The sequence below is a fragment of the Girardinichthys multiradiatus genome, chromosome 15, assembly GCF_021462225.1.
Source record: "Girardinichthys multiradiatus isolate DD_20200921_A chromosome 15, DD_fGirMul_XY1, whole genome shotgun sequence".
NCBI classification, from domain to species: domain Eukaryota; kingdom Metazoa; phylum Chordata; class Actinopteri; order Cyprinodontiformes; family Goodeidae; genus Girardinichthys; species Girardinichthys multiradiatus.
Genome location: NC_061808.1, coordinates 22785590 through 22806792, shown reverse-complemented (window position 1 = coordinate 22806792; position 21203 = coordinate 22785590). Strand labels below are relative to the sequence as shown.

General features: G+C 39.5%; 1 protein-coding gene across 3 annotated transcripts in view; it reads left to right on the top strand.

The window, feature by feature from the left end:
• The window catches only part of tmem200a (transmembrane protein 200A), a 32309-nt gene extending 11471 nt beyond the window's left edge, over positions 1-20838 (top strand). The window contains exons 1-5 of one of the 3 annotated variants that reach the window (XM_047388888.1): positions 10607-13020; positions 13365-13502; positions 15136-15353; positions 15439-15602; positions 16058-20838. In XM_047388888.1, coding sequence (XP_047244844.1) covers positions 13372-13502; positions 15136-15353; positions 15439-15602; positions 16058-17170 — 1626 coding nt within the window. In that variant the 5' untranslated portion in view covers positions 10607-13020; positions 13365-13371 and the 3' untranslated portion in view covers positions 17171-20838. Of the gene's footprint in view, positions 1-10606; positions 13021-13361; positions 13503-15135; positions 15354-15438; positions 15603-16057 lie in introns of those variants that run through there. The other 2 variants (XM_047388887.1, XM_047388886.1) reach the window with 2 other exon arrangements.
• Positions 20839-21203: the final 365 nt, after the last annotated feature.

Genomic DNA, 21203 nt, shown 5'->3' with positions numbered 1-21203 from the left:
AAAACTTCAGAAACATATCAGAGATTTGTAGCTAATTTCTGATGTCTAGGTTTTATACATCTTCCACCTGATTACAACTTTTGCCCATTTCATTTTCTTTTTAAGAACTATAGTTAATAGAGTTAGAAAGATTTTGTCTAATGGTACTGACCTGAGCAGTCATATATTAGGAGCTTTGGCAATATCACACCATGTGTGTAAGGGCATGTGGTGTAAAACAAATTTAAACAATGACCAAATGATATGGAATTGATATTTTAAACTGTGTTTAGCAATGCATATCAGTCATTAGCGTCGTTAACATATGGTCTTTAAGCATCATTTATACGTGTGTATTTCCTTAAGAAAGCGTGTCCCTTTAACTTAACTCTGACATTTAAAGTAGACTGCCATCATTTCCAAATCCAGTATGTTATATGACAGACGGGGTGAAACACTAAAAAAGCATAAAGAAGAGCAACTTTGCTGTTCAGCTTTTGCAGAGTATCAGCTGAAGGTGACTCCAGGTCACTTTCTTCTTAATTCAACTACATGTCCCAAGGGTAGGTATAAATTCAAATCTTGTGGTAAATGACACCTATTTTCACTAGAAAAGACAGGTATAAAATGAACAAAACTGCATAAAGTATGAAATAGTTAATAAGCAAAACAACCAGTAACTGCCAGTCAATTTGTCTATTGTGGCATGCTAAATGAGCTCGACACAACTCCATAAAAATTCAGATTTCTTTCAATGAGCTTCTTACACTCATAAAACGTATTTTTAAACATCTCACTTATACCAAAAAAATCTGTTACTTTGAGTCTTCATTTAGCAACAACTTCTACAAAAAAAGATTGTTGTTTGCATAACCTGGTGGCACCTAGATATGGTGCATTCACTGATCAGAACAAACACAGGATTTTTGAGTTTATGACCAGTTGATAGCAGATCTAAGAACTGGTCGATCTAAAAATTATTCAATTACAAACGTCACTAACACCCACTAAATTTAGAAGTACAGTACAACCTTTAAATACAATTTTATTTCATTTAAAAGGTAATTTGTATATTGAAAAAAAAAACAATACAACTAATTTTAGATAAAAGAAATTATATAGTTTGTTGCTACCCCCCAACCACATCCCTGCCAATCATGCATAGCACTGAAAATACTTCAAATTTTCAGAATAACAGAACAATCAATTCTATTTACTGTAATACCATTGCTGGAAGCATTGATAGTGGAATATTAACAAACTAATAAACATTACTGACAAAACAGTTTCTGTGAGACACCCACCTGTTTGACATTATGAACACATTGAGAGGTATTTTGTTTTTGTAGATGGAGAAACTTCTTTATAAAGGAATGAAAAATATTACAGCCAGAAGGTTGCTGTAAAACAATTGCAGCAGGAAGGTTGTGGATATGGTTCCTGGCTGGGGCCGTTCTGCATGGAATTATCATGCTGCTTTGTGTGCGTGGGTTCTTCTGAATGGAAAAATATCACACTGTGGTCTAAATCCTTGGGCATTTACCACTAGGCCCAAACCCAACAGAACAGCCACAAATTTGAGATACATTGGCACCCTGTGCTTCTCTGTCTAAGCACTAGCAGCACTCACTTTGCTTCTTCTTGTGCTTTAAAGCAACCCCGCATATTTGTATGTGGAGTGAAATTTGTGCTGAGGAGTTTCCTGTGCCATGCATATTCAGAAATATTTGTATTCAGATGCAGTCATGTTGGGAGACTTCTCCATAGGTTTTTAAGTAAACAGGCCTATTACACAGAATATAACCCCTTTTGCTGTTTTGTACTTTAACGAGTATTACAGGAAGTCCAACGAGGTGATGTTTCCTGAGCTATCTTGTTGGGTAGCCGGCTTGGAGCCTACTGTCTAGAAGCAATTAAACAAATGATGAGCCTGGTGAATAATAAGAAAACAAAGACTTCATGTACCCAGAACTCCATTGGATCCTTGCAATTAGATGCCTACACCAGGGGTTGGTGGGTAGTATTAACTGAAATTAATAGAGGGGTATCACTGATACACAGTCTATCCTGTCTATGTTCTGCCATTAAGAGTCAGTGTGTGTATGTGTTTGTGCTGGCATTCAATGAATGTCCAATGATAGCTGGGATAGGCTATGATGACTCGAATGATCTAAAAGTGGTCCATACATAAGTTCCATAAAGAAATCATAATTTGATTCAGTACGAATTAATTTAATCATTTTATTCAGCTGTAATACTGCAATAACAATATCATCCTTTCACTTTGAGCCAATATTTTTAGTCAATCAATAATTTTGTTTAGGCATATTTTCAACATAAAAAGCTTCATGGGTAGTTAGTCTTTGTCAGATTCTCATGTTATTTTTGTTTGTGTTTTTCCCTTCTGCCAGACCTCGTTGTTACTGTTTTGCCACGAAAGGTCTCCTTTCAGCTATCTCAGTGTTTCAAATCTTTCCCTCACAATGTCTGCCTCTGGAAACTAGACTTGTTTGGATCCTCCAATGCACACTTTGAACATAAAAAATGCATCCATTCCGATTACTCTAATCAAATTGAAAGACTAGTGCCTAACATTTTTGGTCTTATGTAACGTTTAATTTAAAGTGCTTATTTTTGACCTGAGTTTTAAAACCCAGACAGATTATCATTCATGTTCAGGCGGTAAAAGGCTGTGCTAGGGATGTGTTTTGTAAAACTATGTCTTTCAGTGGCAAGCTCCTTTTTCGGCAGCATTTTTATCATCCCTTTTATTTCTTTGTCTTTTTTAAACCATCTCGGTTCGTTTTACTTTATGACATCTCTGCACACAGTCCAATGAAATAAATAATTAATCACTATTTATAACTGTAATTGTTTTTTCCAAGTTGATTAAAGCATATATAGAGCAGTCATTTCTGTCTTTTTCCTCACGCTGTCTACCTCTGATCTCACCAGAGCACCCTCTATTCCATCTCCTTTTTGTAAGCTATCCCACCTGTCGTGCTCACCTCCTTCTCCAGCTTTCCTCCTGTCTAAAGTGAGAAGTTAAGAGACTGCAGAGATGTAGCGGTTTAGCACAAATCAAACGAGATGTAATTAACAACCTGAATCTAGGTCTCTCTTTCATTATCACCTCTGGTCATGTCGTTGCCAGATCCATGTACACCCTCTCCTTTATCCCATGCCAGTTTCCTTTGGTATCGCCTGATTTTCTCCTCCTCTTCTCACTCACACCTATTTGAAAATGACGTAGGATGGAAACCATTCCGTTTCCATTTTCACTTTAAATCCTAAAAGGTGCAACAAGGGGAATCAGTTTTATGTTTCATTGGTTTACACGTTAGTGTTAAGCATTCTAATAAAGATAAAAGTAATTTCTCTGATATGAGCAGGTGAAAAGATTTGAAAAAAGTGAGTAAAAAGTTGGTAAGAGCCATCATAAGGTCTGGAGAACTATTCCTTAGGTCCACTTTAAACTGTAACTGAAACAGTGGGACACTGGGTGCAAAACAGTAAAGAAATGACAGATGGTTCAAGACTTTTAGTCCATATCTGTACTTGTGATTCCTGTGCACACAGCTGGTTTGTTGCTATAGAAACGTGTCACCTAGCAGCTGATGTAGTTGCTATAGGGACAATATATCATGTGATGTATCATATGGAATAGGGAATTTGTGGTAATCGCTTAAAATACCTGTTATTGCTCAAAGACATAATAAATGTGGAGGAAACATCGATGTGTTGAAATATAGTGGGTGACACTGCTGTTAGGAAAGATAAAATATAGTGTGGAAAAAATGTTAAATTTCTCAAGATGTTTGAGTAAGTTATATAAAATGCTTGAGGATACTGAACTACTTTAATGTTATTCCTGCCTAACTATGAGTGTGGACAGATTAACAACATGAGCAATTTATTCATTACTGAGGTGATCACACGGCTAATAAATTATTTATCACACATGGTTAATGTAGCTGCAGATTTCACATTTTTATAAGCTCCTGATAACAGGGGAGGAATGGAAGGATGTGATTTTCAAACATGACACAGAATGTTGTCACAGAAATGATCAGATATAGTGATTTTCAAATCACTAAAACCTGTGCCTTTGAGAAACGTTTAACATTTATGATAATCAGTGGGCACAGACAAATTGGGTGCCTGTTAGACGTCAAGCTCGTTCTCTGAATATCAGCTCTTCATTTGATTTAGGCTCTGCAGCTCTCTCCTCAATAGAAGGTCTCTGTGTCAGAGCCTGAGTGGTTTCTAATGAGACGTCTGGTGTGTCTGTTACGACAACAGTTCTTCCTCTCTGCTCTGCATGTTTCTCACTCCAGACTTGTTAGGATTACAGTACAAATCCACAAGGCTTGACCAGAAGAGGCATTTCACTCTCCTCTTGTTCAGTGTTAGGCCTTACTTTCCTCACTACCACTTTGACTCAGAGCAGATTTTCTGCGAGGTTTAAGTCATAACTCATTGTTGCACCTAGAAAGGAACAATGATGAAAGTGCTTTCTTATTCCCCCTTCTTTCTTCATACAATCCTGTTTTCACATACATAAGGTGTTATTTTCTTTCTATGATCCCTGTTTCTTCTCCTCTATCATCTATCACCAACCATCAGCCTTCTGTTTTATTACTGTTTCAGTGAAAAGAAGAAAATTTCTCCCGTTGCTCTAAAGACACCGTGTGGGTTCATGTTTGACGCACACCGTGGAACAAAAGGAAAGAATTGAGCCAGATCAAACCCGAAAAAAGTGGCTGCTTGTGTTTATTCTTGTGTGTGTGATTCACCATCAGTGATAAAAGCCCTCTCCAGTAACCAATAACATGATTGACAAGAAAAATACATAAATATGGCTAAAGGAGAAAGGGGTAGGAGGAGAAACCTTCTGGTTCAGTGCAATGTTTGGCTTCTAAGATTTGTCAGAGCAGTGTTTATTCGTTTAGGGTCTGCAGAGGATGGGAATGAAGGAAGAAAAACAAGAAGTGACCAAATTAGGCTGATTTAAAATTAGAGAAGGAATAAAAATAGAAGTAAGGAACTAAGCAACATGGGAGGGGGAGCAAGATAAACAAAATGACATAATATCTATAGGCTAAAAAGTTTTATCTAAACCAACCTGCCCTGATATTGAAATTTAATTGCCCCCTATACCTAGTAACTGCTTGTTACACCCTTGACAGCAATAACTCCCATCAAGCTTTTGCATTCATTGGCAATGAGACTGTGGAGGAATTTCAGCCCACTCTTGTTTGCAGAATTGTTTTATTTTAGCAACATTTAATGTTTTGAGCATGAAACGCCTATTGGTCATGTGTGATGGTTGGAAAGGAAAGAACCATGGTGTGTGTGTGTGGGGGGGAGGGGGGTATCAGGGCTGGAAAAACACCTATTTGGGATATGATTAGTGGAACCACCTTCATGCGTGTACAATAAATGTTGCTGATGTGTTGAGACTGTGAGAGGAGGGACTGTGGGAAAATGACTGGAATTGCTATAAACAGGAATGATCACAAGGACTCAACTCTACATTTACAAAGCAGACCACATTTACAAGGCAAATAATATCAAAGTCCCACATATTATGGACTTTTAAAGTCATGCCACAGCATCTCAATCAGGCTTAAGATCGGACTTTGATTATGCCTCTCCAAAACATTCTTTTTTTGAGCGCTTAAGAGATGTCCTTGCTAGTTTGCTTCGAATCAATGTCCTACTGGGGCAGTAGAATCAGCAGAGACACCCAGACGTCCCTCTACCCAGACACCTCCTCCAGCTCCTCCGGGGGGAGCCCAAGGCGTTCCCAGGCCAGCCGAGAGACATAGTCCCTCCAGCGTGTCCTGGGTCGTCCCCCGGGCCTCCTCCCGGTGGGACGTGCCTGGAACACCTCCCGAGGAAGGCGTCCAGGAGGCATCTGGTATAGATACCCGAGCCACCTCAACTGGCTCCTCTCGATGTGGAGGAGCGGCTCTACTCCGAGCACCTCCCGGATGTCCGAGCTTCTCACCCTATCTCTAAGGGTGTCCCCGGCAACCCTACGGAGGAAGCTCATTTCAGCCGCTTGTATCCGGGATCTCGTTCTTTCGGTCATGATCCAAAGTTCATGGCCATAGGTGAGGGTAGGAACGTAGACCGACCGGTAAATCGAGAGCTTCGCTTTTCGGCTCAGCTCTCTCTTCACCACAATGGACCGGCACAGTGCCCCCATTCTTCCCTCACTCGTGAACGAGACCCCGAGATACTTGAACTCCTCCTCTTAAGGCAGGAACTCCCCTCCAACCTGAAGAGGACAAGCCACCATTTTCTGGTCGAGAACCATGGCCTCGGACTTGGAGGAGCTGATCTTAATCCCAGCCGCTTCACACTCGGTCTTGGCTAGAGGGGGCCAGCAGGATTGTGTTTGCCTACTGACAAATTGACAGCTTGAGTGTCTCGCTCTCTGATTATGACATACAGATTTCTCAAGATTAATTTGTGCTTTCTGGTCAACATGCTTCAGTTTAGGACGAAACACTGTGTCAAAAATTGTTGGTTGTGTCCCTTTTTAAAATTTTGTTGATGAAGATGATACCTGACTTCACGTACTGTATGTTGCATGTTGTTTGTCTTTAACAGTGGAAAAAATTATGAATGCACTAAATTTATACAGCACTTTCAAGTCATACTGGCCACTTAAACCTGTTTAAGCTAGAGCCACGTTCACTCAGTCACACTCACAAACACCAATAGATACATGGGATTCAGTGCCTTGCCCAGGGGCACATCAACACATGAGGAAGCTAGAATCAAAATGAACAGTTTCCAATTGCAAGATTGGCGTATCAATTTCAGTCACTATTGGATCTTTGTTTATCTGCCACCAAGCTCACCTAATTTAATCATAATGAGTGCAGCACCAAGTGTCCTCTACTGGCCGATGTACCCGTGTACCTGCTCTGTGCAGCGCACCTGTCCACCCGGAGACACCGCAGCGGACGCCGGGGATAACGCACAGGACGGCTTGTGAAGCTTAAAGCCTGCATTGTACTTTCTTTGTTGATTGGATCTGTTTATTGTCTGTCCTTGTGCCTCCTGTTTGGTTCCATAGTTGGGCTCCAGTGTCCACAATGGTCTCACCTGCTACTGTATTTCCAGCCTCAGGAATCATGGGATAAGCTCAGTAAACTTGCCACTGTTGGTTTTTGTGCCTCGGTAATCTTCTGCTCAGACTGTGCTGCTTAATAGGATGGCCCCTGCTAAATGTTAGATTGCTAGTCAATACAATTTTTTTTGTGAATGACTATTTTAAAACGCATGGCTTGGATTTTATGTGTGTGACTTAAAACTCGCAGTGTCAGTGAGTCAAGTTGTGTCTTTGATCTTTTACTCACAGACTGTTCATATTTTATGAACAAGGACTTCTGGATGTAGTGACGGGGAAGCAGCTATTTTTAAGAAAATGTTTCCCTGTAAAAAACTTTTAAATGACTTTTATTAAAGTTTTGAACTTCTGTTCTTCAAGTTGTGTCATTCCCACCAGATTCTTTGTGCAGTTGTTTACAGACCTCCGAAATATAACGGGGATTTTTTGCTTCTTGCTGTAACTATGACAAAGTATGATTTTCACTTTCATTTCTGCTGTTCCACCAAGCCGTTCGTCACAGGCTTCCATAAACTTTGAGACTCTTTAAATCTTGTTCTGTCTGTGTCGGGTCCAACACAAGAACCTAGTCACACCCCAGACCTTGTGTTATCCTGGTTTAACTTGGTTTAAACATTGAAGTATGTGATGCTGTGTTTCTGATCACTGTTCTGTTGTGTTTGAAACCTCTTTACATTGTTGTGAATTTAAACCTTCGATTCCGACATGGTGTCTTGTTTCAATACATCAGCTGCTGAACAGTTTTCTGCTATTTTTAACAAGGTTTCTGAGTGTCTTACTGGTTATATTACAGAGGAGATCACCTTCAATTTTTTTCTTTTGCAGCACTAGTGGCCTTTATTTTTGTAAATTTTTCAAAATAGGCAGACAGGAAGTGGGGTGGATAGAGACATGCAGCATATCTCTGGGGTCAGGAATCAAACCCGGGACTGCTGCATCAAGGACTGAATCCCCCGTATAAAGGTCGCATGCTCTACCACAATGCTACGCCACGTGCTGCGCCTGATCACCTCTAATTTTTATCTTAATTGTGAAATGGTTCTTGATGTTGTTGCTCCTTTTAAGACTGTGAGACTTAAACCAAAGGCTGAACCTTGGTTTAATGACATCACTTGTTTAATTCAATTCACTTCAATTCAGTTTTATTTATATAGCACCAATTCACAACACATGTCATCTCAAAGCACTTCACAAAAGGTCTGGAATGGTGCGGGGTTGTTGAGGAGGTTAGAATAAACTACTGAGTGTTAGAGTTTGGACATTTTAGAATGGGCTATGTGTAGAGGTACTAAGTAAAATAATAAACTGATAAAGTTTGTCCATCTAGAGCCCACTGGTGGCCATTGTTATACTAAAAACCACAAGGATTGGGGTTACCTCTCTCGTCAGACTGATTATAACCAATGGAAAAGAGAAGGGGTCGCACAGGTAGCAGAGAACATAGAAACCCCTACGTTCTCGTCTGGCAGAGAATGTAGGGGTCTTTGTCGGTATCATGACATTGTCAAAGCTGAAAAAGCCAAATTTCCTCTGGTGTTATTGTGAATGATTTTCACAATCCTCAGGTTTTTTTTTGTCCACCATCAACTCTATTTTGAATACCTCTTCATCTACATGCCTTGACACTCTTGTGTAACCTGTGAAAAGTTACAGCAGGTTCTTTTTATTTAGAAGGTTTGTTTAAACCAGCTGGAGAAAATAGTTACCAACATGAAGGCATCCTCCTGTCCAAATAATTGTTTTCCAGCTCGCTTTTTATTTCTTTTTTCTTTTTAAACGTGTTGGATCTTATAATTTAGAGATTTTTAACAGCAGTGTCAGTTCAGGTGTCGTTTTAGCCTGTTTTAAGCACATAGTTGCGCAGCTGTTGCTGAAGAAACCTAACCTTGATTCATCTGTTTTTTCATATTTTAGGCCCATTTCAAAACTTTTTTTTTATCAAACATTTTAGAAATAATTGTTTTTATTCAACTGCAGTCCTTTTTAAATACACATTCTTGAAATGTTTCAGTCTGGTTTCTAAAGCCCTGTGGCTTGCTACCCGCCTCAGGATAACATGACAACATTACATCACATGTGATATGTACAAATTGTTGTTCTGACAGAGTAGATCTGTGTATTCTGTACATTTTAATTGCACTGGCTGAACCCAATTCTGAGCAGAACATACTTTCCCTTTAAAACATGCTCTGAGGCTTTAAATAGTCACTGCTATACAAAGGTGACAAAACTTTTAATTAGACAAAAGCAGTTATGATTCTTGGGAGTTTGCATAATTGTGGGAAAGATTGTACTCTGAATCTCAAATGTTCTTGTGTCTGTAGAGCATCCTGAACACTGTGTTGAAATGCAGATGCACATCCCTGGATATGTGCTCAACGAAGCAGCTGGTAGTCTGTTTTTGTTTTTGCTAATATAAGTGTACCTGCACTAAATATTAAGATCTTACTCTTTGTGCGTCTATAGTGTCAAGAGTGCATTTTTTTAAAGCAGTGTTTTCCTGGCTACTCTTCCTAAAAACCATAAGTGGAGATGCTAAATAAAATGTTTTTGCTTAGGTCGTTAAGCTTTAGTGCCCTCACTGGCTGTCAGTCCGATGCTTGCAGGTACACTGATGTTATTCAGATTTGTGCTGCTGCATTTAGTGGGTGTGCTGGGAGGCCCTCTGCACAGTCAGCTGATCTTTGTTCGGTGCACAACACACTGGTAGTCCCCATTTCATCTACGTTATTGTTAATATTCCTAATATTACCACAGAGAATGATCGTGAGTGTGCTGTATTTAACAACACCTTTCATTTTCTTCTTTCCATTGTCTATTTTAAGATATTTATGCCTGCAAAGGATGCCTTACTTTGTTGGTATAATCAGGGTAGGAGTCAGTTCAGTCTGCAACAATGTTACAGTGTTTTTCAAAAGTATTCACACCCCTTAAACTTCTTAGCTTTCTTTATAACTTTATTTATCCAGGAAGTCCCAGTGAGATCAAAGGAAACTTGGCCAAGATAGCAGCCACACAAATATGTAATACAGAGTAAACAATAAAACAGAATGACAAACACATTGACACTTTAAAGAAGACAATAAAATCCATTTTAATGTTTTTGTTTTATGATACAACTGAAATCATTAAAGGGTGTGAATGCTTTTAGTTGAACTTTTTGTAAATTATTCCATGACATGGTGCATGGTAGGAACATTACCCTAATCTGTGAAAGCCTTACATTCAAAAACAGCCATTTAGAAGCAGAATATAGGTTACTGAGGTATAGTAGGAGCTCACCTGGCAGAGCTTTATCAATAAAAACATACCAGTGTTGTAAATATGTGCAACCAACTAAATCACAGTAAAGGCTGTGATGAGTCAGAGATTTTGCATTTAAATTAAATGTAAAGAAGCTTGATGCGCTGAATCAAGGCTACTTTGCAAGGAATGTAAATCATGATTTAGTTCTGAAATAAAACAAATATTTCTGTTTAGAGTTTCTTAACTAGATTAAAGAAATATGCATTAAAATAAATCTTTTCAATAATTCATATTCCCAAGTACTTATAGGAGGAAAGACTTTGAATTCACTGCACCATCAGATGTAAAAAAAACACTAGATTGTCACAGGTTTTCAAGTGAGCTCTTGATAAAATCACAACCTTTTTTCTGTCTGCATTGTAAAACAATTTTAGACCCTTCAGAGCTCTTTGTAATGACTGAAAGGCAGCCAGAAGTTTTTATATATCCTCTGCAGCAGAAGGAGCAAATGTGTATAATACTGTATACTGTAAGTCGACAAAAGCAGTTGAGCTCAATGTCTTTTTTTAGGCAATTTATAAAAATAGAAAAGGGGCCAAAATGGAACCTTGAGGAACACCTTAGTTGTTTTAAGAAAGTCTCATTTTTGTCCGTTTGCCTGGGCAAACTTAGTCATACCTGTTAAATCATTTTAAACAAGGAGTGGACCACCACCTGTACCTCACTACCTCACTGGCCACCCTCAGTATGTGAGGACTCATGATCTTTCTTGACTCTGTGGTGACATCAGCCATCTTCTGTGCTGTAGTTTGTTGGAGCAGCAGCTTATCTGAGAGGAAGTCGTTAAATAAGCTCATCAGGCCAGCTCTGTCCTAGGATGCCAACTCCACCCAGTGCAGATGGAAGACAGAAGAACTCAAAAATAATTCACAAATCACTGTAGACGTCTTCTACCCCATGCATGCAGCTGCCGTAGAACTTTATAACCGCTCTCTGCTTTCAACAGATTCAATGAGTATTTTCATCCTTGCTGTTTTTTGCACAGTTTTGATTTCTTGTAAACAGTCTGTTGTTGCTTTTTAGGCACAAATATACATTCATATTTAGTATTTTTTAACCACCCTACTCAGTTGCACATTTTTATCTGAATATATTTTTAATAATTGTACAGTATTATTTTTTTGTGGTAAATTTGCCCTTGCTGCAGTCTCTTATTCTTATTTGTTTAGTTTTTACCTTTGTGTGTATCTGCATGTTTAGATTTGCCTTTCATTTTGCCACTGGCACACCTGCATTTCCCCACTGTGGGACAATAAAGGATATTTACATAAAGAACACTAACCATTATGCATTTAATTTTCAGACCAACATAAAGTAGTGAATAGTTCTGAAAAGAAATGATAATGGGTTTAGGGTTTCTGTTGTGTGCGTATTTTGACTATTTCTTTGCTGTTTATTTTGTTCTTTATTGTTAGGTGTTTATTCTTTGGTGTTTTATTCTAGTGATCTTTTTACATTAAGCATTTTCCTCTTAGATCTTAGATTTAGTTTTTCTGCTTGATTTTGTAGTTTTCTTGTATTTCTGTTTCTGCTCTGCCCAGGTTAATTAGTCTTCCTCCTTCAGCTGCCTTCTCTCTGCCACAGCTGTTACTCATTCCATCTCATTGGCTCTTCTAGTTTGCTTGCCATTTCTGTTGCCCTGCCTCAGTCTCTGTCTACCTGTTTTCTCATTGCTCTCTAATAGATAGTTCTGTTAATATACCCATTTTTCTTGCTTTTCAGTCCAGTTTTTGTATGTGGTCATTTTACCTCATGCTTGCCAGTTTGTTTTTGGTGTTTGTTTTTAACATTAAATCTTTTCACTCACTATGCTGCTTCCCTGGTCATATCTGCATTTTGGTCCAGCTCCAACCTCATCCTGTAGTTGCCGCAGTGTGGCATGCATTTATATTCAGACCCCTTTACACTGATGATTAAAATTAAGTGGAACCAAGTTCCTTTAAAAGTCACTTAACTAACTGTGTGTATTTAATCTAAGTATAAGTACAGCTGTTGTATGAAGACCTTAGAGGTTAGACAACATCTAACGGAGAGCTGATCAGTTCATCATCTTTAAATGGAAAGAATACGGCACAACTGCAAACCTAACAAGACATGACTGTCCACCAGAACTGACAGGTCCGACAAGGAAAACATTACTTCTGTTAGGTAACAGATATGGTAACCCTGGAGGAGATGCAGAAATCCACAGCTCAAGTCTGAGAAAATGATTGACAGGACAAGTATTGCAAGTAAATACACTGGAGCCCTCAGTTCCTACTTCCCAGTGTAAACCATGATGGTGGCTGCATCATGCTGTGTGGATGCTTTTCATCAGCAGGGAAAGGGAAGCAAGTCATCCTGAAAGAAAACCTTTTAGAGGCTGCAAAAACTCTTCCAGACTGAGGTTGGAGACTTGAAAATTGATCTTGATATACCCTCTCCCCATACCCTAAACAACTCAAAGCTGTAATTGCTGCAAAAACTCATTCTTATATTGCCAATATAAGTTGATTCATCCCTTTTAATTTAACAGACGTGAAAAGAAATTGTCTTTTTCTGCTGATACCTGGGAACGGACTTCAGGAGCATGACTCAACACAGCCTTGGTTCGGGTTTGCAAATATAATATCTGTTTATCCTTGCTGTTTATCCTTGTAGACTTTCACAAAAAGTACCTAGACCAGCCCTAACCATTAAACACCACCAACATTTTAATTACAAATTAATTTATTCATTTGTTTCTTTGTTTTTCCTGGTGTGTTATGTTTTCATCCATGGCATTGTAGAGCTTCATGTATTCGAACCGCATGATTTTGGAACCTCTAATTAATTAGAAAAGGCTTTTCAGGTTAATTTATCATCTGTCATGTTTGATGATTGCACATTCTAACATAATTTTAAAAATAAAGCTTCATAAGTTAACCAACAGCCTCCCAATGTGTGTCAGCAGGTAAAGGATGACAGCAGCAGCAGGTGTACTGACAGGCTTGGCCAAGCTAAAGCGCCAGGACTCTGCCCGCTCTCAGCATCGGCCCATACCACCCACATCACAAGGCTTGGCTAACTCCACCTCTGAGGCCGCCCACAGGTGATGGTTCTTTGGAAATATAAAACACAAACAACTTTTTAGCTGCACAGTTTCACTGAATTAAATTCAGCGGGGGATTTTTAAAAGGAACATATTTTGTAACAACCGGGTCTGTGGCGTTCTGAGGTTTAGAGTGACCAAAGCACAGACAAGAGCTAGGCAGCAGCATGTTTAAAGGAGAATTCTTACTTTATTTAAAGAATAATCCAAAGGTTCTCCAACGTAGCAAGAACGTAGCAAAATCACTGCAGATACAAGAAATCCAAAAACTTACAAAGGTGATACTGCAGGAACATAGTAGGCAAAGTACATAGACGAAGGTAGGTGAACGGAGATATGAACAGGGATTTGAACGGAAGGAACCAGCGAGGAACAAACAAGAACAGAGAGCTTATGAACAATGAGAATGAAAGATAGGAAATCAGGGGAGATGAAATTCAGGTGTGGACCAGGTTGTAGAGAACTGAGGGAATGTGAATAGTTGCTAAGGTGACAAGGCTAGAAACAAAACGAAACACGAGAGCTAAACCATACCATAAATTTAGAGGGGAAAAAATGAAGGAAGCTAGACAACATAACCAAAGGAACCTGACTACAAAAACAAAACTATAAGATAATAAACCAAAAGAAACATAAGAACCTAGAATAATCATTAACTAAAGCAAACTGAGAAAGTAAAGTAAATAGAAGAAACACCAAAACCTAATAATTCACAAAGAACCCATAAAGGAACCCTGACTGTAAATAAACAAAACCTAAACCACAGAAAGGGAACCAGGACGAGGAGGAACACAGAAAATAAACTAGTAAACAAAGAGCCCAGGTGAACAAATACCAAAACATAAATAAACACAGATATACTAAATGGGAAACTAAACTAGAAACTACAAGGAAGACAAAGGAGATAGAATAACAACGAATATAATAATAGTCATAATCTTAAGAAAACCATAACAAGTAATAGAAAAGAAACCACTAAAGGAACTAGGAGCGAAGGGAGAGAAAACAACAAACACTAGGAGGCAGGAAATAAACAAAGAACCATGACTACAAAACCAAACTAAAGTCAAAACATAAAACCACAACAATGTCCAAAGATGTCGCCTCACGACAGGGTCGTCCTTTAATGACTTGATATCTTTGTTTTCAATTAATTTCAGGTGGGAAACTTTATACAGCGTTCTTATTAGCGTATCTTATATTATTCAAAGTTCCCCTCAAAGAAGACACTTTGCTTTAACGTGCTCTAGATCAATACTTTGTCAGGATTTCTGCCATTTTAACAGCCTTTCTCTGACCGCTTTTTACTCATTTTTGTGTCCAGTTCTTGTACTTGACAACATGTTATGCAGTGTGTGCTTAACAAATGTGGAAAGTGAACAAGGGGAAGACAAATGGAGGAGTCTCAGAACTATCTAACTATCTGCTGCTTTTGATCTCTCTAAAAATAGTCCGGCGCAAGAAAAATTAAAAAGTAATTTTAAATAGCAACCAAAGTCTAAAGGACATCTTTGACATAATTGGAGAAATGTTGTCCAAGACCACAACAAAACTAGAAGACTTAAAAGCTTAGTTGATTGGAAACAAAAATTAAACCAATATTATATTTACCTCTACCAAATGTTTCCTTTAGAAAGCGGAAGCGACGCACAGACGTTGTGGTGGTGCGTGGAAGGCTTCGACTCTACTCAGCTTCTGGCTTTTTTCTCTTCCTGGGACTTATCATCTTGGCCATAGGGATCGGTATGGCGACTCTAGGTTACTGGCCGCACAATAAAGCCATACCAACAGGAAGAGGAAATGAAGTGAAGGTGGAGAAGGATGTGACCAACGCAAGCCATGATGTTCAAGGTAATAATAGATGTGGGTGAGTTCACAAGCTGTTCAAAGCTGCTCTTCACCCTTGTTACCCATCTTCTTTTTGCTTTCATTTTAGACTCACCTTCAAAGCAAGCGGGCGGTGCTGTGATGCGGTTTCTAGAACAACATCTTCACTCTGAGAGGATGAAGATGTTCGGGCCCTTTACCATGGGCATAGGGATTTTTATCTTCATCTGTGCTAATGCAATACTTCATGAAAACAGAGACAGGGAGACTAAGGTAGGGCTTAGATCATACATTAAATTTTAATTTAAATCCTACAAGGTCATCAAGACTGGCAGATAGATTTTTGTTTGTTTTGTTTGTTGTTAAGTAACTATTTAAATTAGGTTTTTTTAGTTTTCAGTATTCCCTCCCAGTCCCAAATTCTCATTCTTCTTACTTTGTCTCTTAATAAGGAGCATGTACTCTGCAGTCATCCATATTCAGGACCCCCATCAACATGCAGATCTAATTTCTTTGGACCTGCTTCCATTTTCATCTGTTCAGTTTGCTTTTGATTACATTTTCTCTGTTCATCTGGTCTTTTCTTCCCCTCCTTGATTGAATCAAACCCCTCCTCTCACAACCTCTCCTTCCCAGTTATTTAAACGAGCTCTATTAGGAAATGTTGTAACAGAATGTGGCAAACCCTTGCAAGTAATCCAGACTAACCTAAGTGTTCTCTGCACTAGATAATCCATATGAGGGACATGTACTCCACAGTCATCGACATCCATCGCCTCAGGCAGAAGGAACAAAAACAATACCATCACCGCAGCAGCCTGTGTGCACGAGAATTGGGTGATCTTCGAGCCTTCGGGGCCGACACAGCAGGACGCCTGGCCGGCAACTCCCTCCTTGCCTTCTCCTCTCGGGCTGGAAGTAGAGTTGGGTCTACAGAGGAGGAGGAGGTGCTGCTTGGGGATCAAGAGTTCCACAGACACGGCCAGCAGGCCAGGTTGGATTGTAGCTTTGCAGGACTGCTGGCGCCGCTGTATAAGGATAGACCCTTTTACGATGCTGGGCTTAGGTTGGTGCATTCAGATTCGATGCGACACCAGTGGTCGGTGGATGGAGAAGGGGTGAAGGTTGGACATCATGCAGGGTCCATTGTCTCTTCCTCCATCTCTGCCTTTACTCTTCCTGTTATTAAACTCAACAATTGTGTAATTGATGAACCAGAAATGGAGGCGATTACTGAAGAGGAGAGAGGCAGTGAGAGGAGAAAAGGAGAGAGGCCAGTGCCTCTGAGCTCCATGGAGTCCCTGGTGGTCCCTGTAGCATCTGTTGCCAAGGCCTCCAAGCTGCCAGGCTTGCAACGCAGTAACTCCGCGTCCTCTTCTTCCAGTTCCTCCTTCTCCTCCTGTACCCTCTCCCCTGCTCCCTCCTCTACCTCAGGCTGCTGGCTCTCACCAGGAGCAGAGAGGAGCGACTTTGGCTCCAACTCCTCTCTGCACATGCTTAACAGCCACAGCTACTCCAAATCCCTGGACCTAGAGCGAGGATCCAGCATGCTCAGCGTGCGCCCTGAGCAGCGCAAACACCCCAGCTGGCCGCGGCTCGACCGCAGCAACAGTAGCCGCAGTCACAGCGGGAACAGAAGCAAAGGATACACGCGCCTGGAGGACAGGGAGGAGCAGACAGAGCGTTGCTCGGACACGTCGGCGTCCCCGACAGAGAGGCGAGACTACAGCAAGCGAGAAAAGCTGCTAATGATTTCCAGGTCGCATAATAATCTGAGCTTTGAACATGATGAGCTTAATAGCAGCACACTGAAGAGAGGAAGCTCTGAAACTCGATTCTGAAGGTGACGAAGGAACAGTAGACAACAGTGCTCTCCTGTTCTGTAAATTGTTCTTCACGCTGTCTCAGTGTGCATCAGAATAGATGATTTTGCGAGATCAAATGTGCTTTCAAGACATGACTCCACATGCCTACTGTACTACAGAGGTGCTGTTTTACAGCTGACCCGTGCATGTGAAAGGAGAAGCTCCCTCCAGGGATCAGTACAACATCAGATTACACAAGTCTGCTCTAGTCTGTAACAAACTGGACCAGGCTAGACACTGATGTTAAATAAAGATGGTGCCCCGCAAATAAATACAACAAAGAGGCCCTCGTTGCCCTGCTGCCGTGTACTATTGACCTTTCACCAGGAACTTCCCAGGATCTACCAGTTCAAAAATGGCTGCAAATAACAACAGTTTGGTATCTGTGGCTGTGGTTCTGCTACAGGCATTTCAACTAACTGCTAGGTTAGCTGTTACTCAGGATTATTCATCTCTACAAATGCCCACTTAGAGTGCAGAAAATCTCTGTTTTATTAGGAATGAATGCATTATTGATTAAGGAATATTTTCAGACACATTTTTGCAATAATTCCTGAAAAACAAAACATCTATCCAACCAGCTCTTTAACTGACTCATTGTTTCCCAAACTAAATGTACATGAAACAACTCGTTTAAACAAAGTTTACCAACCATAACTCAAGCGAAACTCTCCTATTAGGAAAAATGGTCATGTTTTTTTAAATCACCCTTTGAGGCGTATATCACTTTTCAACAATTGGTAAATATATTGGTCCCATCAAAAGAGGGTGTCTCACATTTTCTTCTAATAAATTGCAAACAGATTGAGTATAAAAACTGTTCTTGGAAACTGAAATTAAACAGTAACACATCTGTGTACTTCTCAGTATGCAGGTGCAACTCAATAAAGAAGAATCTCCTTGAAATTGTTTTATTTCATTAATTCAGTTCCAAAAATGAAAAACATGTATTATACAGATTGATTACAAAAGGACAGGTATGTTTCAAAGTAATGAAAACCCAAAAAGAAGTTTATCAGAAAACCAGAATATGTAATATTCAAATGTCTAAATATTAAGACAAATAAAGATCAATAACACAATAACAAATGACAACTATTGTCTTAAAATAAATGTCATGTTATGATTTGTTATACCCTACACAATCATGAGAAACACTATTTACTTGACAGTTGTCCAGCAGACAGCCTCCACAAGGCCACAACGGATCACTGCTAAAGAAGCTGTATCCAAGTATATTGATGAAAAGTTGAGTGGAAGGACAAAGTTTGGTAGAAAAAGGTTCACAAGCAAGACGGACGATCACAGGCAAAGTCCATTAAGAGTTTGGAGGATCTTCACAATCGGACTGCTATTGGAGTCAGTGCTTCAAGAGCCAGCACACACAGACGGGTTCACAAAATGGACTACAGCTGACACGTTCCTTGTGTTAAGCCACTCCTGAACCAGTGACTCACTCTGTGTGTAATGACTTTATATCATACAGGAATTTCAGTTTTTCACTGAATTACTAAAAGAAATGTAACTTCTTGATGATATTCTAATTTACTGAGGTGCGCCTGTATCTTTTCCAAGTTTGGTTTGTCTGCCAGATCCATTCAAAGCGATCAGTCAGATTATCTTTGTTGCCACCTCTGTAAATGTCTTTATTGTAGCATTTTCTGCTACGTTTAAAGCAACACAGTTTAATAGTAAAACTATTTTACAGTCTAACGTGGGTTGAGAACATTTTTAAGATAAAGTAGTTTCTAGCTGTCTGTGAGTCACTGTTCAAATTTTTTTTTTTCTCAAAATAAACTTTATTTTCTCTGACAAGAGTTTTGTTCTAATGACATTTTAACCACTTCTGTTTACATAGGGGCCTGAAAAGCAAAACCACTAGAAGTGCTTTAAAGCCATCGCCTGGCATGTCTGGTTTTACAATGTCACCATGTGAGGTGGGAGAGGATCTCAGTGTTAACATATTAAATGCCTATTTAAACCTTAAAGGGAATTAATACTGAAAACTCTCCCTTTACAAACCATCCCTTTATTTTGCTTTGAGCTTGAATTTCCTGCTGAGTCAGAGGGTTCTTGTGTAGTATCCATCCATCCATTATAAGGTATATAAGATTTCCCTATAAGAATATTCATTAACGGTTGTGAGGAGCCATAGACCTGCCGCCCAGGACCCAATGGACACAGAGGAGATCAGAGTTACAGAGCTGAGTGAAGTTGCCCCCCTCTCCCCCATCTTCTTCAAATCAAACAAAAATTATGTGAAACGTTTGTGCTACATTTGTGCCGGTTTGTGTGGCAAAAACATTTTTGAAAATCGTTTTGAAGATATTATTGAAAGCTTCCAGAACTCACCAAAGGTCAACCAGCCCACCACCACACCTTCTTCAAATTAAACAAAAGTAGTGTCAATCAATTTGACTACATATGTCCTGGTTTGTGCAGCAAATAATGAAAATTTGTTTTGTATTAAACTTCTTTCTTTTTTTTTTTTTGCTGCACAAACCGGCGCAAACAATTGAGACCATTTTTGTTTGATTTTGAAGAAGGTGGGGGGGCCAACTTCACTCAGCTGAGTAACAGACATCCAAAGGCCCCTCAAAGCCTGGGAGCAGAGACACCAGCCACTGGCAGGGAGTGTGAATGGGGGAAATAGACCCCACATTTGATGGGGGGCCAGGAGAGGGGGTAGCCACACAGCCAGCCTGACAGAAAAACCCAATCCCGGATAAGCAGAAGACGACGAGTACGAGTGATAATTCTAATCTAAAATGTCGTGTTTTCATTAGCTGTCAGCGGATAATCATCATAATTAACAGAAATAAAGGCTTGAAAACATCAGTCTGTGTGTAATTAGTCTATATAATGGGGTTCACTTAGTGAAGTGAGTTACTGAAATAGACACATTTTTCACTAATAATTAATTGATTGAATATGACTGTATATTGATAAATTATTAGATTCTGAAACTGTTCTTGATAATGAAAATTTTCAAGTGAATAATTTAATAGCCTGTTATAGTCAGAGAAGATCTGGGAGTAAAAAACTCAAATCATGTGAGTCCTTGAATAAATATAATTGATTTCTCTGTGGTTACAATGGGTAATACATATACCCGGAGGTCTATATTTTGACGCATAAACTGGGAAATGCAAAAACTTTGCTGTTCTTGGGATTAACTGGACTCCAGTCTGCCTTTTTATTGGCCTGGATCCACAATATTCTCCTGTTTTTGGCAAAATAGCATTGATCCCCTGGGAATGCTAAGCAGTTTTCTTATTTCTCTTTTAGACATGGGTACAGTTAACTTGTTTGCCATCTCTGCTGAGGATCTTGGCTCTGCCTCCTAGTTGCACACACAGATTTGTTATTACATTGCACGGAAATCCATCTTGCATTCAATTTATGTTCACTTTACAATTGAGTTACAGGCAATGCTTGTTCTTTTTTTTTACAAATATACCGTAGCATAATAACTCAACACGTTTCAGTCAATCTGAAAAGGAAAGCACCCACCACAAGGGCCTGCTGAAACCAACTGCAAAAACAAAACATAAAAGAGAGGAAAACGTTTTAATATTGTATTTCTGTTGTATTTTTACCACAGCATGTCACAGGAATTTCAATAAACCTTTTAAAAAAGTATATTTTTCTTTTGAGGAAAACAATTCTTAATATAAAGTGCTACATGGCAAAGCACCCACACAACCAGTCCAAAAACAGATGACTCGCAAGAGAACAGAAAACAGCCTGGGTGGGAAAAATGGTACAAGTAAACAGAGAGAAAAATGATCTGGGGAATCCAGAAAAATTACCTGACACGTGGGAGTTGATTACAAGAGAACAAGAGACAGCAATTAAATAAGAAGGTTAGAGCAGTATTAGCTGGAATACAATCACACTATCTATATCTGCCTAAATATGCAGGGGGCCTGGTTCCTATTTCTATCACTCACACAGCGAGAGGGTGGTTACACCCTGGACAGGTTGCTAGTCCATCACAGGGACACAA